Here is an 18,791-nt window from a genome sequence, read left to right as displayed (position 1 = left end):
CACGGGCCTCTCACTGCTGTGGCCTCTCCCCTTGCGGAGCACAGGCTCCAGACGCGCAGGCTCAGCGGCCATGGCTCACGGGCCCAGCCGCTCCGCGGGATGTGGGATCTTCCCGGACCACGGCATGAACCTGTGTCCCCTGCATCGGCAGGCAGACTCTCAACCACTGTGCCACCAGGGAAGCCCTGCTTCACATATTTTGAAGCTGTATTAGGTGTATAAATATTTAGGGTTTTATGTCTTCTTGATAAATTGACTCTTTTAACTTTATGAGATATTCTTCTTTATCTCTGATCATAGGTTTTAGGTTCTAGGCTAGAAAATGGCCTAGATAGGGAAGCTGTTTTCCTTTAGAAGAGGGATGTATGTCCTATGCTAAAGAATCAATAAAAAGATAAAACGTTAAGACCAGGTTAGTAGGTTCAAGAAGCTACTACTTTGTGTGATAGGGATTCTCTCGGGGCAGGGAAGGGTTCTTCCGTGTCTTGTCTTCTCTATGACCCACTGTTGGTACAGCGTTCTAGGAACTATCCTAAGCCACGGGTTATGATAGTATAAAAAAGCGTGTTGGGGGACCATCTGAAGGCCTGATGCCACTAGGGTTCACTCCCCTGCCATTCTGATCTATTACAATTTTATTTGCTCATAACTCTAACTTGGGTCATGCTTCCCTTCAGGATGCCAAAGTACTAGCTATGTAGGAATGACATTTGTTGTGTACTTAAATATTTTTCTTTATTTTTCTTAATATAACTCTTTTGACTTTGTATTTTTGAATACATTATTCTGAGAGGCCCTCATTTGCACACTGTGTTCTAAGGTATAGGAGGAATCTCAGGGCTCCAGGGCTCCAGAGCAGGAATAACTTTACTCTAAAGAACAACTTTGACTCACCTCTCAACCGGATGACTGTAAATCAGCCCTGAACAGGAAGGTGACACAGAGAGGTTAAAACAGGTCAGAGTTGACAAAAGGGTCTGAGTGAAAACAAAGAGTAAGGCGTGTGTGTGTGTGTGTGTGTGTGTGTGTGTGTGTGTGTGTGTATTTATTATTTTTTTAAGGATTCCTGACCAAACCTGAGTGAAAACAAAGAGTAAGGCGCGTGTGTGTGTGTGTGTGTGTGTGTGTATTTATTATTTTTTTAAGGATTCCTGATCAAACCTTTAATTCTGGGACACTGGCTCACTTTCCACATGAGATCTTATCTTCCACTAGATCAGGCCAAGTCTACACTACACAAAGGTGTGTGTAGGGGTGTGTGTGTGTATGTGTGTGTGTGTGTGTGTGTGTGTGCGTGTGTGTGTGTGTGTATAAACACACACACTCTTGCATGTATAAAAATCTCAAGATAGTGTTAGGTAAGCAAGATTTTAAGAATGAAACTTCTGTACTCTCCCATGCTGCCTGGGATGTATGCCTGGAACAAAATTAGAATCCTTAACCTTTCAAAACTCTGTACTTCTGTGTGGCTTCCAGATGGTCCTCTAAACAAGAGCTTCTTTGTGGTTCCAGGGCCAGTGTCCCCTGCTGCAGGGGTAACAACAGTGCCCGGGTAGCTAATGGAGAAAGGAGAACTCTACTGACAAATCGGGAGAGCAGCACAGACCTACCTCGCCAAGCACTGTGTGCTGAAATATGGCAAATGTAATAGAAAACAGTGGGCAAGGTGTATCATCCTGGGTGCAGTCTTCCCAAATCGAGCTCCCTCCAGTTTCTGGATTTATCCAAGCTTTGTAGGACTTCACCAGTTGCTGGTTTGGTGACTGTTAACGTGATCTAGTTTGTGTAAATATAATATGTTGGTCTTTCTCATGTTGTTTTGGGGTGTTTCTTTTTCTTATTTCTTTCCTTCTTTATTTATTATATTTATTTGTGGCTGTGTTGGGTCTTCATTTCTGTGCGAGGGCTTTCTCTAGTTGCGGCGAGCGGGGGCCACTCTTCATGGCGGTGCGCGGGCCTCTTCACTATCGCGGCCTCTCTTGTCGCGGAGCACAGGCTCCGGACGCGCAGGCTCAGCGGCCATGGCTCGCGGGCCCAGCCGCTCCGCGGCATGTGGGATCTTCCCAGACCAGGGCTCGAACCCGTGTCCCCTGCATTAGCCGGCAGATTCTCAACCACTGCGCCACCAGGGAAGCCCCCTGGGGTGTTTCTTGTTTACAAATTTCTTTTTGTATTGAAAGAAAAATAATCAAAGCATTTTTGTCAAAAGAGTCTGCACCAGGCAAGAGGATGCGGACTATAATCTCCGTGCCACTTTTCACAAAGCAGGACCTCCTTCACCCATTCTCTCATCCTGCTCCTTCCCTTACTTCCTATTTTGGACACGTTCTTCTGTCCTGAAAACTTGACTCCTGTCCCACCTTTAGCCAAAACAAACAACAAGACACACATACATATTTAATTCTCGGGATGACTCTCAACCCTAAAAGACTTGCATAAAACCTGAATAAACTAGGAATTCTTTAGCCCTCATTTCCAACCCATAGCAAGGGGCTTCCACATAGAAACTCACAGTGGGAGGCTGAGAAGGGAAAGAAAGTCTATCCAGTGCACTCAGGGACTCTTCTGCTGATGCAAAAATCTGATGTCAAAGCGAACACAAGATTATCTAATAGGATGTAGACTGGATGTAATTCAACTCCATGTTTACTGCTAGAAACCAAAGTTTTATCTGGAATTTACAAGAAGGAAGAGAGTGGGGGAGGAAAATGAGGACCTGTCTGTGTCCTGTCTCTGATTCCTTTCCCCTTTTTCCTGAACTGCAGGAGACTAGACTCCCTTGGGCTGTGGTGACCCCTTCATTGGGGTTTATTCATTAAATGGTTGATTTTGCTGTACTGGATTTTTCTTTTCTCTCCCTCCTCTTACTGTTTTCTAACGCATGTTAACCCTTCTCTCCCTCCTGCTTTCTTTTCTTCCTGAAGAAGCACAACGAATGAATAAAGACTTATTGGCACTGAAAAATAAAGTAAAACAACACAAGTATAGGTGCATACAAAGCAGTACAGAGTACTGACTGCTAATGGGTACACTGTTTCTTTTTGGGGTGACAAAATATTCCAAAATGTGATTGTGGTGATGGCTGTACAGCTCTGTGACTGTACTAGAAAACACTGACTTGTGTATTTTAAAAGGGAGCATTATATGGTATGTTACCTGAATTAAGTCATAAGAAAGCTGTTGAGAGAGAGAAATAGAGAGATGGAGAATTACATTTGAAGTGTTCCAGGGCTCAGTCCTAGGCACTTTCTCTTCTCTACCTGCGCTGTAGGTATTCTCACCCAATCCCATCACTTTAAATATTGTCCATGTGCCCATGACTTCTGATTTTTATCGTTAGTTCTGTCTTCTCCACCTACCTCCAGCCTACCTGACATCTCCACATGGGGGTCTTACAGGCATCTCACACTTAACATAGTTAAGACAGAACTCGATTCCCCTTTCCAACCCAAATCTTCTCTTCCTCCATGCATTCCGAGCTTAGCAACACACAACCATCTGCAAAGTTTACTGTCTGTCTCTCCAGCTAGAATGTGAACGGGAACCCTTCCGACGTCTTTTCTCTCCTGTGTCCTTGGAGCTGACAAAGAGTAGGAGCTCAGTGAATAGTTGTTGAATGAAATAACCATGGGATTGAACGAAGTAGCAACCACCTGCCACGCAAATTTTTTAAACAATCAAACCATTAACTTGTCACTGAATTTAAACAAGATCTTTGAGATAACTCAATTTTAACACATAAGGATAGCCATAGTTTACAAGCAGTGAAAACTACATCATTTCTATTATAGTTCTTAAAGTAAAAAGAATTTTCTCTAATAACCTCTGTGCTAGATTGCAAGAAAATTTCAATTGACAAAATCAACAGAGAGCTGAGAGACCTATTTGAATAGAACTCCCTTTTAGAATAAGAATAAAGAGCTGAAGAATATTGCTGTCACCCAACAGATGGCTAAGAGCACATTTTCAGAACCTCATAAACAGCCACCAGGCATGGCAGTTCCTCTTCCCTTTCCATAAACCCTACCTTGGGTCATTTCAAACCTTCTAGTGGCTCCTCCCATACTGTCCACCTCCTCTTTGCCACTCTAAGTTGCTACAGTGTTCGGTGTATGCTTACATAGGCTCAGAGGTCCATTTTCCTCCTTTTTCTGAGATAATTTTTATTGCAAGTAATAGCTGATGAAAAAGACTATTTTTCCTTCAGATACTCTTCACATATTCATTTTTTATAAGTCGTAAGATCCTTATGCTAATATTTCTCCTATTCTTCTAACATTTTGTTAAAGTAGTTTTGAGCTGTAAGTATATGACTTGTTCATTGAAACACTGTCAAAAGCTTACATTTAAAAAAAAATTGTTCTTTAAGTTAAACTTTGTATCCTAACCCAAACTTATACAAATTAGTGAGGTTTGTTCTTCAGCAAGCACTTGTAGACGACTTTCAAAGAATAAATAAGCTACATGAAAGTGTTTATGACAACGTATGAAAATTGTATTTCATATTCCTTTAATTTAAAATTTACTGCAAAATAAAGCCCTTCTTTCCTTAAATTTCCATTGTTGCTTAGGTAACAATTCCAATTATTTTTTAAATCTGTTGGCCCCAAATGTTTTCTGAAATGTTTGACAAATATGTCATTTGGTACAAAAAAATTCTCTATATTTTTTTGTCCACAGAAACTGCCCCATTTTTCTCCAACACTTATTTTCCACATCTATAACAGAGAGATAATAAAATCCACCTTCCAAGATTACCAAGTTAGCTATGAGAGCCCTCTAAAAATTATAATGCATTAAATGTTGGGTAGTACTGAAATAAATATTGAACAATAGCCAGTAAAGAGTCCTTACACAAGGTACTGTGTTCACAAATGCTTAACCCCTTTATTTGCAGTAGTCATACTGTTGTTGACAGAAAATGTGTCAATCCTAGTCTCCTACTGAATTTATACATTCTCTTCATTTAAACAATTGTGATACTTTCAATCTTTTTTCTTCTAGAATGTGGAAAACATATTATTAAATATACCTGCCTGGGTATCAGCACCATGTGTTTTTCTGCTCCCTGGGAACCTTGTAATTCTGTCATGATAGCACTTCCCATACCTCCTATCTCCTCCACTAGACCCATCATGGAGCCTGATTTACCAAGAGAAGTAGGGTTTGCTACCACTTTTTTAATTTCACACACAGGAATGGTATTCACGGATACACAAGTGAAAATTCACCACATAAAATACTCCTTTTTTTTTTTTTTTTTTAGAAACTTGATACTGAAGAAATTAGCAGCTTTATGAGAAAAAATATTTCAAAGCTTGCAGGACCCACTAACAATATTTTAACCTTTCTCTGTGTGTATGACAATTTATTTCTTTAATAATGTAGTTTTAGTAAGTTACCCCAAGTATAAGCCACTTATCCATGGATTTCCCATTTAGAAAAATAATTTTAAACCGGTATTTCCCAAATTGTATCCCAAGGGAAAGACGTTCTAGAAAAAAAAAAAAAGGCTCTGTAGTCCAATAAATATGTGAATGCCACAATCTATATTCACCTTCTTAGAAATTCAAAATGGCCCCTGGCATCTATGGTCAATAACTTCTTCATAGCTATATGGGTGTTGTACTACTCATTCAATTTCCTCTATGTTTAAAACATTTTATAACTTAAAAAAAATCTGTATCTCTCTTTTTAACTGGAATTTCCCCCCATGCCGTTTAACCAGAGTCCATTTCTCCTCCATCTAGATATCTTCCAATAGTAGAAGTAAGTATTTAGAAGAGTTTAGAAGTATACTTTGGGCTCTGCATCCCCATCTACTCACAGAACAGTGAGTTCTTCACCAAACAAAAGCACAACAGGTCGTAGACACCAGTGCAGAGGAGGATGGAAAGGGCGAATTCACACCTCAGGGGTTCTCAGCCACACGCAAGTTAGAGATGAAAGGTGACATCGCTGTATTTCCATCGCAGGCTTCAACAACACTTAGACACATAATTCAATGTGCGTGGTAAGCCTTCTCCCGCCTGTATGGCTACTAGCCAGGTTTTTTCCAATAGAAGAGCTATAGATCTGAACAGACTGATGAACCTGAGAGCTAGAATGTTTCTGTCCTCTTCGTACAAGTAGATAAATGACTCACAGCTTCCTGAGATGAAAGGGAAGATTCAAGCTCACCACTGATACAATGGAACACCCCAGAGTTCAGATGAACGAAGTCACTTCAGGAAGCAGCTCTCTGAAATACCTTGGTAGTGTGGAACAAGCAGGAGGCTGTAACAGTCAAAATAACTGTAGGATTTTGAAGCCTTGAACAAAATTTTACAAAAGGTTCTTTTCTGGAACCATAAAGGAGATAAATTGCCATCCATGTCCAATTTCAGGAGGTCTGCGGGCCATATTTAATAACAATAGGCAATGACAGAACAATAGTATACCAAATTTATTTGATAACACTGAAGCATTGAGACATCAAGTTACTTGATAAGGCCATGCAACTAGCAAGTGGAGAGGCCAGAATTTGAACCCAGAGCCTGTTACCTCACATCTTGGTTTACACAGAGGAAACAGTGCGGAGGGGGGGCAGATAGAGCAATCATCTGCTTTGACTCAACCATGTTCCCTCCCATCTTACTAACAAGCCCACTACACAGGTCATTTTTTTTTTTTTTTTTCTCGGTACGCGGGCCTCTCACTGTTGTGGCCTCTCCCGTTGCGGAGCACAGGCCCCGGACGCGCAGGCTCAGCGGCCATGGCTCACGGGCCCAGCCGCTCCGCGGCATGTGGGATCCTCCCAGACGGGGGCACGAACCCGCGTCCCCTGCATCGGCAGGCGGACTCTCAACCACTGCGCCACCAGGGAAGCCCCACAGGTCATATTAATGGACTAAAATTATCCTGTCTGTAGGCTTTACTAAATGATATTTCAAGGCACATTGTCTTTAAAAAATTGGATTTAATTTAAAATGTTGGAGCACTTTTTTTTTTTTCCTCCGGTGGTAACCCTTGCAAAATAATAGTACAATATTACAACCAGGAAATTGACATTGAGATAACCTACCAACCTTATTCAGATTTTTCCAGTTTTACGTGTATTCACTTGTGTATGTGTGCAAGTACATATGCATTTAGTTCTATGCGATTTTATCATATGTAGGTATGTGTATCCACCACCGCAGGCAAAATACAGAACCCTTCCATCACCACAAGGAGAGACCAGCCATCCCCAACTAGTTCGCATCAGTGAGGCTTTACTTTCGCTCAGCCTTCCATTATGACAAGAACGTAAGGAAAGCAAGTGTGTCACTGGAAACTGTCATGTGTAGCATGGACACTGTACACTCTTAGTCCTCATGGAGCCATGGACAGGCAGAACCCTTTTAATTTTTTGCACCTCAAGGCTCCATGGTCTTCTGCAAGATGAGATCCCCTCTTGTATGTTACTGCAAAGTTCTTACCCTCAAATTCCAGACTCTCCTTCAAAACTCTAGAGTCAAGCCTATTTCCCCTATGTATAAATTATAACACTGGGTTTTCCAAATAGTACCTTCAATGAAGTGTGAGAACTTAATCACTCTAATTCCACTACACAAATCTCAGAGTTACATTCCATTCCACTTCATCCAGTAAATGAGAGCAACAGAAGTTATCTGCCAGATTTGGTGATCTAAACTCATCCTTTGACTAGCTATTCAGGAATTACCTCCTGGCCAGCCCATATAATCTTCTTCATATAGACTGGCTACAAATGTTTTAGGATATATATCAAAATTACATCCCAAACTGTGGTAGCCAAGCAAGGTCTCTTGGCAGATGTAACCTTGATCTTGGGGATAAAGAGGAAAAAGGGCTTTGAACTTCTTTATCGACAACCTGGCAGGAATTTGCCAGGCTGTAGGCTCCCCGGAAGTGGAGGTCGGCCTTATTGACTGCTGTTTCCCACATGCATATCAGGAACATGGCAAGCAATGGCCCATAATAAACATCTCCTGAGGGAATGACCAGAAACATGGACAGCAAACCCAAAGAAAATCATTATTTCAGAGATTCGACTAGGCTGGAAGGTTGGCTATAAGGGTCTCTAAGTATTCTCAAATATTTCAGAAAGTCTAATGGAAACCATGCATTTACCTTAACAGAGATGGGACAATTAAAGGTCAAGTTTCCTCAGCTTTAGCAGACATTGTATCAAGCCATGGTACAAGACTGGTTGTTGTGTGCAGACCAGAAGTTCTGACTGCGCACACTGTAGTGGGGAGGGAAAGGCTCCACTCCTCTTCCCTTTGAGCACCCATGAGCAGGAAGACAGGGTAATGTGACCAGGACAGATTTACTAATGAATAGGCTCCGGGGGCTCCCAGAGGTCAAGGACATCCCAGCTGTAGCTCCCTGGCTCCTCCTCACTAAGCTCAGGTGAGGGGATTCCAGGCAGGGCTGACTTCTCGCTTTTCCTCCTTTTCTAACCCTTGTGCTATGGGGCACTGCGGCCTCAACCAGCAGTAAAATCTGGTGGAGGAGGAGAGGCCCTAGTTAAGGGCTGAGTATAAACTGCGTCTTCCAGGCCAGTTTACCAGGCACACCAAGCCAGAGATGAAGGGAACTCGGTTCACAATGAAATGGGGCTCATTTGCCATTTTCTATCATCCTCTGAGCACACGTGTCCCTTGGGAACTGCACAGGGAGGCGGACTGACCTGGACAGGATTCACAGAGGGTCCTGCCCGCCTCCCACAGCCGGAAATGAGACCACCTCTCCCTGAGGTACTTTCGGGAGGAAGAGCACTCCAAAAATTGAAGTTGATAAGCAGTGAGTGGTAGATCACTTCAGGAACTAACTGCAGATCATTCCAGGCACAAAGGACTAACCCAGCAAGGAGGGCAAGAACTTGGGGTTTGGCAGACCAGGATGCGCATCCTGGTCCCACCTAAGTTGCTAAGCAGCCCTAGCCAGACAAGGCATTTCACCTTCCCTAGTCCCGGTGTACTGAGCAGTCGAAAGAGGGTGTTGGGTTACCAGATAATCTCTGTTTCCCTTCCAAGTCTGGCAGTCGACAATTCACTGAATGACAACTTTGCCTGGTATCAGAAGCACATGCCTTCCCCTCGAGCCAAAGCAGACCATTTGCAACACACATACTTATCAGCAAACTGGAATTCAGTGCTTGCTGCATGGTCCCTGCCAAAGGCTTCTTAAAGCCATCTGATAGCCCAGAGACAGTCTAACAGATGTGCTAACCTCCCCAAACAGCTGGCACACATGAAACAGATTCCTCTCCATTAATATTTATTAAGCACTGAAGGTGGGCACTTTGACATACATTATCTTACTTAAAAACCTTTCTTCCCTTGGCCTTCCCTGGTGGCGCAGTGGTTAAGAATCCGCCTGCCAATGCAGGGGACATGGGTTCGAGCCCTGGTCCAGGAAGATCTCACACGCCGCACGGAGCAACTAAGCCCGTGCGCCACAGCTACTGAGCCCATGCGCCACAACTACTGAAGCCTGCGTGCCTAGGGCCCACGCTCCGCAACAAGAGAAGCCACTGCAATGAGAGGCCCGCGCACCGCAAAGAAGAGTAGCCCCCGCTCACCGCAACCAGAGAAAGCCCGCACGCAGCAACGAAGACCCAATGCAGCCAAAATAAATAAATAAATTTATTTTAAAAATTTAAAAATGAAAAAAAAAAACAAACTTTCTTCCCAGTTTTCCAGTAGATGAACTCTTGATAGAACCAATAGTGGTCTTTCAGGTCCAGGTTTCTCCTAACCTTATTTTAACACTACCTTATCAATCCCTTCAGACTCTCCGGCTCTTGTCTGTAACTAACGCATAGCATCACAGAGCACGGTCCTGAGCCTAGTTATCTCAGCCCCCTACTGTTCTGCCTTCATTGAGTAGCAACTTATTTTAGAATCCTTCCTCCATTTGACAGTGTCCTTGTATTGTATTTATTTATTTATTTATTTATTTTCTTGCGGAGCACAGGCTCCGGACGCGCAGGCTCAGCGGCCATGGCTCACGGGCCCAGCCGCTCCGCGGCACGTGGGATCCTCCCAGACCGGGGCGCGAACCCGGTTCCCCTGCATCGGCAGGCGGACGCGCAACCACTGCGCCACCAGGGAAGCCCTATTTATTTATTTTTAAAATTTTATTATTAAGCTCTGGTTGGAGATATTATTTACCTGGTGTTCCTCACTCAAGGGCCCAGGAGGCTAGTTTTTTGTTTTTTGGGGGTGTGTGGAACCTTACCACTGCCCATAACTACGTAAGCTTCTTTGATCAGAAACTGAAAACTGTGTAATACAAAGTCTGTCTTCTTGTCTCATTTAAAGCCCAAATTAGAGGCCATTACAGTAATCAAGCATCTCAGATACTTAGTAGCATCTACTCCTCTATTTCCTCAGCCTTCCCAAATACTCCCGGATATAAATGGGCATAAACATCACAAATAAATAGAGGGAGATTAAAAGCTCGGGCTGTGGATGTGAACCAGGGCTCTGCTTGTGACCATACAGCCTCAGGTGTGCGAATTCACGTCCAAGTCAGTATACTCAGCTGGAGAGTATTGATTCCCAAATCATAATTTCTCAGGAGATCCTCCTTCACAGAAAGTATTTAGTGCAGTTCTTGGCTTACAAGTATTCAGCAAATAATCATTCATATTAGCATTACCTTGGAACCCAAGTTGTCCTGCCTTTCATTCCCGTTCTTTTAATGATTTTATTGATTCCTCTTTGTTTTCTCCAATCCACTGACCCCTGACTTTTTCACCAGCCCATGGCCCCTTCCTGTCCTTACTTTTCTTAGACCCCATAGTCCATCATCATAGTCACAGCAGTGCCAACATCGTCAACAGTGTGTCCTCTCTCTTGTCATTGCTCACCCACCTGGCTAAACTGCATCTCTGCTGAACCCAGCTCTCTGCTTTGTCTCCAAGAGACAGTGAAGTGTAAGGCCTAATGGTACTAGCTCTGGAGTGAGACTGCCCAGGGCTCAAAACCTTGCTCTGCCACCTAACACCTGTGTGTCTTTAAGTAAACTGCTTATCACTTCAGTAAAATGAGGATGATATAATAATGCCTGACTCAGGGATATGTAATGAAGTTTAAATGAGACTGTACACTTAGACTTGCACTAGCATGGTAATTAAATAACTTAATAAACATTAGCTAGCATTCTGTTTGTTACTATCACTCTATGCTTGAGCCAATGGAATGAAGGTGGGGAAAATCACATACGCAGACAGACTGCTTACACTGTTCAGGTAGAACCACAAACATCAGATGGGCCCTTGATACTGTCTAGCAACTCTATCTGATTTCCCTGGTACCTCTGCTCTCCCACCTTCCCACAACACTATCTCCTGGCTTTAGCTCTTATCCCAAATCTCTTTTGCTCTCAGCTGATGGCCTTCCCTCCTGCTGCAGGGGGAAAACAGAAGCCATCAGGTGAATACTACTTCATCTGACCACCATCCAATATACAACTACCCACATCTGGACTTACTTTCTCTACCTTCTCCCTAATTCAATGGAAGAAGGGTCTTTGCTTCTCTCAAAGACCAATCCCTATACTTGGGTTCCAGGTCCCCTGCCCTAAGACTTTTCTAAGGACCTTCCTCCTGAACTTATCCCTCTTTTCTCTGCATCTTCGGTTCCTCCCCAAGGTAACCTGCAACGATCCTCACATCTTGGTATTCATGCCCTTGCATATCTCCCCCCGCCTTAAGTGTGGGTGGAACCCACGATTCGCTTCTAACCAATAGAATATGGCAAAGATGATGGAGTACTGCTCCTGTGATTACAGTGCCTTATATGAGTCTCCATCTTGCCAGCAGACAGGGGCTAAGATTCTCCTTGCTGACTTGATGAAGTAAGAGGCCATGTTGAGGAATCCATGTAATAAAGTACTGCAGGAGTAGAGGTGGGGTGGGGGAGAGGGGCTGGGGGAGAGGAGCTCTAGGAGCTGAGGGCAGCCTACAGGTAACAGGCAGCAAGAAGCTGGATCCTCACACCTACAGATGCAAGGGAATGAATTCTGCTAACAACCTGAGGGAGCTTAGAAGTGAATTCTTCCCCAGTCAAGCCTCCCAAAGAGACCACAGCCCACCCAACATTTTGACTGCAGCCCTGTGCGACTCATCAGCAGACCCAGCCAAGCCTGGCCCTGACTCCTAACCCACAGATACCGGGAGAATGGTTGTGAGCCAAAAAGTTTTGCGGTACTTTGTTACACAGCAACAGAAAACAAATACACACACAACAGATCATTCCCAACATGCTGTAGTCACTACATTAGAGTCTACAGTATCCTATCTTAAAAAAAAAAATCTAAACCATATGCTCTCCTCCCCCCGCCCCTTCTCTCTATTCTCCTTTCCAACAAAAGAGTTTTTCACTATGTCCTTGCCTCTACTCCCCACTCAGCCCACTTGGGTCACATCCCTGACTTCACATTCTTTGGTTACGGATACCCACACGTTCCATATTATCTAATCCAAGTGAACATGTCTCTGTGCTTATCTTACTCATATCCCAGTGGTATTCAACTCAGTTCATTACTCCCTACTTCTGGAACTAAATGGACTTTCCATTCTCTAGTTTTCCTTCGACATGTTTGGCTGCTGCTTCTCAATCGTCTTTGCTGGCTTCTCCTCCCACACCCAAACTTAAACAGTGCTGCGCCCCAGAGTCTGGCCCAAGGCTGTCCTCTGGCCTGCTGCACTCTCTTTCTCATCCCCAGCTTTAAATGACATCAACACATCTCCCAAATTTCTCTCTCTAGCCGTGGCCTCTCCCCTCAGCTCCACACCTTACAGCCATCCACCTCGTTGAAGTTGCCATGCCGGTGTCTGAGCGTCATCTCGGACTTAACATGCCCCAAACAGAAGACCTGATTTTTCCCTTCGCAAAAATCTGTCGTTCTCCCAGTCTTCCCAATCTCAGCAAATGGCACATTTGGCCAACCTTTACACTGGGGCCTCATCCCGCATTCCCTTCTTTCTGTCACCCTCCCCACCCACCGCCACGTAATCCATCGGCAAGTTATTGCATGTGGATCTTCACAATCGATCCTGAATGCGTTCCCTCCTAACTCCACTCCTAGTCCAAACTGCCCTCGCCTCTCATGTGGACTTCAACGATCGCCATCTAACTGGACCCCTGCTCCTCCCTGCTGCCCTCTATACTCCACACAGCATGACCTTATTAAAAATACAAACCATTTTGTACGTTTAAAACTTTCCAAAGACTTCTTACTCTACTTTGAAAAGGTCCACCAGGCTCTATGTCGCTGGCCTTTACCTGCCTCCCTGACGTATCTCCAGCAAATTCCAGACATACTCATCCTCTTCTCCTCCCCACCTCAAGACTTTTGCAATTGTTATTCTGGAAAGATCTTCCCAAGTTGCATGTCTCAAATCTCAGATCAAATGTCCCCTCCTCAGAGAAGCCTTCTCCCTACAAGCTGTCTCCTTCCTTCTAGATCTCCTTCCTCCTAGACACTGAGATATTATTATTTCCCTCATGGCATGCATCACAATCTCAAGCACTATGCTTATTTATTTGTCTGTCTGGTTGCTTGTTGCTCTGGCTTCTCTTGCTGGATGTGGGCATCTGGAAGGTGCTTACCGCTGTGTTCTAGAATAGTACCTGGCACATATTAGGTGCTCGATAAATATGTGAACGAATGCCTCAATATATATAAGATATTGACATTAATATATGCATTAGAATAAGATGATACTATTCTATGCATCAGAAAAACCTCTTCAGATGCAGTGTCAAGACGGCTTTAAAGCAGTAAAAGATTATAAAAACTATACCTCAAACTACTCAATATATAAATTCTTGAAAACTTATGGGCAAACCATAACAATATAAAATGAAGCTCCTTTTGAAAGAATTAAGCAGAAATTTGCTCAGGGATGTGAAAAATCTTTTCTGATAGTATGAATGATCACACCCTAGTTCTTTTATTTTCATAGATTTGATTTTTTTTCTACATTGAGTTTGCTTTGATCACGGACCATAAATTATAATCAATTTTTCTATCACAAACTGTGCAACCACCGTCCAAACCACAAGACATCTTTTCAGTATTTCTGGACAAAAATGCTAAGGAGTCACTACTCTTGTTCCTTAATGTCACTGATGTCATGTGATTTAATTCCAAACCCAGCTATATCCTGTGGCCATACAATGCAGGCTTTTTATTAGACCATGGTAATGATGGTGGTCATGGTCTGGATTCCAACAAGCAACTGTCAAAAGCTATCATCCCAAATGACTACTTGCTGAAAATTTCTCACTCCCAGAGCTGGTATTTCCAGGGTGGTCTAGGAAAGAAATCTGTGCCCATGTCTACTCTGGGGCTATTCTAAATGCTGATGTTTAACATTTCCTTGAAACTGCAATTTCATGCTTTGAGAAGCTGACTTTTTTCTGCAAGCCCCTGAAGATTTTTTTTTTCATAGTCTCTAACTAGTAAGCTCATTTGTTTATGTGTTTTTCTTCCTGAAATACCAATATCTTCTGAAAACTCCTATCAATAGTTTGATCCAGTTGATTTTAAGCACCACTCTTCAGAAAAATCACTCACTCCATTGCTTCCCACTTGCTGCCCTCAAAACTTCTTAGCAACATACACTGTGCATGAACCTCAACGTGGTTTGCTTTGGCCAATCACATGCCTGAAAGCCCAGCCAGTCAGTTGTGTAATAATAAAGCCCTTATCTCCTGAAGATACACAAACGGAAAGATCTCTCGGTGCTTCAGTACACAAGGGCCTTTGCTTGAATTCTCAGCAGAAACTCTCGTCTATTTTAAATGGCAGATTCCCCCCACTTTCTCTGGTTTCCTATTTTTTTCCCATTTGCTACGTTGAGGAGAGGAAAAAAAAACCCCAACGCTAAACAATGTCGAGTTTTAAGCCGCGGGTGCGGGATGGGCGGGGCGGCATTGCCAAAAGCTGCCAGCAAAATGCATGTATACACTGGGACTTGGTTTTTTGCTGTTCTGGGTTTACCGGTTCCCTCCCAGGCGCTTTTGACGGAAACTCATCCACAATTGTTCCTGGACGCAGGAGGGGTTGAGAGATTGACAAGAGAAGCTGTTTGCTAGTTCCTATGAGCTTGACTAGTCCTCAGAATAAGGGGAAGGGGGCCACTCGTGCTTCCTCGGGGAGGACTACAACCTCACTGCTTCCCTACCTCGCCCGTCCCCACCGGGCGCAGACCGGCGCCTACCTCGTCCCAGCGCCAACTTGCCCGCCTCGCTCGGGAGAAGCGTCCTTTGCCCGCACCCACATCAGACAGCACGCCCGCCTCGGCCTTGGAGGAAAGTGGGAGCGGCCGCCCGGTGAAGGTGCTGGGGCCCGAGCGGTGAGCTCATCAGCCCCCCAGCTCTGCCCGCGCGGCCGCCCGAGCCGCCGGACACACCCCTCCCGGCCCGGCCTCTGCGGTCCGCGGTACCGGCCTCAGCCCGCGCCGCGCCGGGCCCCCGGGCCCGTCCCCTCACCGCGCCGGAGGGTCCCGCGCGCACTCGTCCCCGCAACCCGCACGCACCTTCAGTGCTCCCCGGCCCGGGCCCTTGGGGAGCTGGCGGCCGGGGCCGAGGGCCACGAAGCGCTCCTCGCCGTCCTCGTCGTCGTCGTCGCCGTCCACAACCTCGACGACCACCTCCTCGTCCTCTTCCTCCTCGTCGTCATCCTCCTCCTCCGCGCCCCCTCGGGGCTTCGCCTGCACCCGCCCGAGCCCCCTCCGCCGCCTGCTCCCGCCCTCTTCGTCCTCGTCTTCCTCCCCCAGAAGCAGCAGCACCGGAGACGAGGCGGCGGCGGCGGCGGCCCCGGCGGCTCGAGGGGGGCCGGTCCCGGCGCTGCGCGGCGGCGGCAGTGGCGGCCTCCAGCTCTCCCGGGCCGGGGCTGGGGCCGGGGCCGGGGCCGGGGCCGGGGCGGGGGGCGGGAGCCCGGGCAGCGCGCCTTCCCGGGCGGGCGCGGGGCCTGGCGGCTGCAGCGCGGCGTTCCCCCGGCGGCTGCCCAGGCTGGAGCGCTTGGCTAGACGCCGCGCCTGCATGCCTGACCGCGGGCTGCCTGCCGCCGCGCCGAGCCGGAGTTTGTCACCTCCCCCCTCGTCCTCCTCCTCCTCCTCCTCTTCCTCCCCGGGCGGCCGCTGTGGTCGCAGGCGCCCGGGGCGCGGGGCTGCGGGGGGCTGCGGGAGCCGCCTCCCCGGGCCGCCGGTTGCCACTGGCTGCAGAGGCGCGGGCGCCGCCTTCGCTGGACCGGCCCGTGGGGACGCCGGCGGCCGGCGGCTACGGCGGGGCGGCGCGGCGGCCGCGGGCGGGGGTGGGTGTGAGCGAGCGGCGCGCTGCCGCCGCCGCCGTCGCCGCCGCCCCGGAGCCGCGGGCCGCGCTGCGCTCCATGCGGCCGGCGACCGGGCCCGCGCGCTCCGGGCCTACAGCTGCCGTGCCCCGGCGCGAGCTGTCTGTGTTGTGTATTTTCCACTACCGCCCCCCTCTTCGCGAGCCATTCCTCGCAGCCCTCCGGTTGCCCCGCGCAGACAAAACCCGGACTGGATTTATTTTTCCATCCCACTTGCCTCCGAAAATCGGGTGCTTCCGAACAGTCGGCCCAGCCGCGAGGGCCCACGCTAACCCGTGGCTGCTTATCCCCTTTGGAGGGAGGAGGATCGACTTGGCTGGAAGTAAGGTTGGCGGTCAAAGTCAGACTTTTGAAGGAAGAGATTTGCCGCGAGTCATTTAATGGTCTCTGCCGGGCAAGGCGACTACTCTTGAGCTTATATGAAATCGGGGAAGGTGTACCAACCCGAGATTTGGCGTTAATTCCTAACCTGAATCATCAGACTCCTTTGGATTGTTGAGGTACTGTTTCAGGACATTGCCCGCCAATCTTCTCCGTCTCCTTGAACACACCATTCTAGGCCCTTCCTATTAAGCTCTCTTGGCGCTGTGCTAAGTCTTGCAGCTTTTATTTCTGCATTTTTACCTTGAGTGCCTGATTATTAGGCTAAGTTTCAAGAAGCCTTCGGTTCTCACCATTCAATGTGTAGACTGGCACCGTCCGGGCCTTCGGAGAAACAAACCGGGGCGAGGGTTCAAGATTACTTGAGTTTGTTATTGTAAAAATTAATACGAAGTAAGATCAAGTGTGGAAACCAAACACATAACCAGTTCGCCACATAACTAATGGCACTGTCACTTTCTAAGGATTTTTAGGTGTGACGAAAGTCATTTGCTACTGTTTGGGGTTAGGCTGTATGGTAAGCCATGTCCTTTACATTCAAATCATAAGCCAGATTCCACCTCTGCAGCTGAGAGCTCGGGAGGATCTCACTCACCACACACTCTGGCAGGTGCCTCCATGAGGCCAGTGTAAAAGATGACCTCACCCTCAGCTCCCTTTCATGGTAATTACTGTAGGAGATTTAACATCATGTGCCCTGTTAGACACTTGAAGGCAGCTCATTAAATGCTCACTTATGGTCTCTTCCAACTGTTGAACATTTCCACTGGGATGATGACAAAAATTCTAAAATGAACTTTTTCTTCCTCCTGAGTCAGGGTAGCTTCCTGATAGACCTATTTCAAGTAACGACACTCTCATTATAATCATTCAGGCCCAAAATAGTATCATGTTCACTCCCTTCTCTACCTTATTCCTAGAGGCAGTTGCCCACAAGTCCAATCCATTGTTCTTTCTGAAATGCCTCTTGAATCCACCCCTTCCTTTCCATTCCCAAAGCTCCTACAGATTTCATGACCACAAAAGTTAAAGTTTCTAACAAGCTTTCTACACCCAGTTTCTCAGTAACACACCTTGCCCTGACCCCCTCCAACCATCAGCACCGGATTCATCTTCCCCAAAGTTCATTCAGATCAAGGCATTTTCAGGTTGAACTTTCCATTTGTCAACATTTCATTGGAGAATTCAGAGAGAGAAGAGAACATGGTCTGAGCATTTTAAGAGATGGTTGTGTTTGATCAAAGCCTGGAACAGCAGGGGTCAGCCAAGAAGTAAACTAATCAGTATCAGTGAGTGTTTGTGAAGAATGAAGGTCACTGAAATGATTTCATTTCAATTGCAAGAAATTTACCTTGGTACATCTGAGGGATGATTTTAGAAAAAGGCAGCAGGGTCTTTCTCTGACCAGGAAGAATAAAGATCAGAGGCAAGGGGTTGGCTGATAGGTACAGGGAGGCTGGTGGAAAAGAACAAAGGTGAGACAAGTGGGCTAATGGTTAAACACGTGGTCTCAGGAGCCAGAGGACCTGGGTCTGAATCCCAGTTCTGGATTTACCAGCTATATGCCTTTACTCACTCTCTCTGTGCCTCAGTTTCCTCATCTGTAAAATGGGGATAATAGTAGAACCTTTCTAATAGTAAGGTTGTTTTGTAGGATAATGAGTTAATATGTGTCATCATCTTAGAAGAGTGCCTGGCACAAGGAAGATCTATATAAGGGCTTGTTGCATTAAATGTATTGATGGTGGTGTATAAACAAGGTATTTTGGGGTGCTGTCAAAGAATAACAAGGTCGCTCTCTTTTAGCAAGCTCAGAACTGTCAGTGACTGCAAGAACCTGCATGTAAAGCCCGGCTCCATCTTATCAAGGGGCTATGGGCAGGCCAAAGGTAAGCTTTTTATGTCTAAAACTGTCATAGATGATGGAAGGTAAGTGTTTTCCTGAAAACTGAGAGGAAAGACAGAGTAAAGTGAGTTCCTGATTGGTGTCTGTGGTTTAGTGGAAGAGGTGCTAATTTACACCATTGTACTTTCTT

The 18,791-nt window shown here is 46.2% G+C and overlaps 1 protein-coding gene across 14 annotated transcripts in view; it reads right to left on the bottom strand.

Moving 5' to 3' along the window:
• The window catches only part of ZNF704 (zinc finger protein 704), a 229,345-nt gene extending 213,145 nt beyond the window's left edge, over positions 1-16,200 (bottom strand). For all 14 annotated transcript variants that reach the window (XR_008619496.1, XR_008619495.1, XR_008619497.1 and 11 more), the window contains exon 1: positions 15,563-16,200. Coding sequence is in view for 2 of the 14 variants with exons in the window: in XM_024127086.3 (XP_023982854.1) it covers positions 15,563-16,069 (507 nt within the window). In the remaining 12 variants the exon portion in view is untranslated. The remainder of the gene's footprint in view (positions 1-15,562) is intronic.
• Between the last annotated feature and the right edge of the window lie 2,591 nt (positions 16,201-18,791).

The sequence above is a fragment of the Physeter macrocephalus genome, chromosome 15 (assembly GCF_002837175.3).
Source record: "Physeter macrocephalus isolate SW-GA chromosome 15, ASM283717v5, whole genome shotgun sequence".
Classification (NCBI taxonomy): Eukaryota; Metazoa; Chordata; class Mammalia; order Artiodactyla; family Physeteridae; genus Physeter; species Physeter macrocephalus.
The sequence above is the reverse complement of the archived record's forward strand: the minus strand, read 5'-3'. Positions and strand labels throughout refer to the sequence as shown.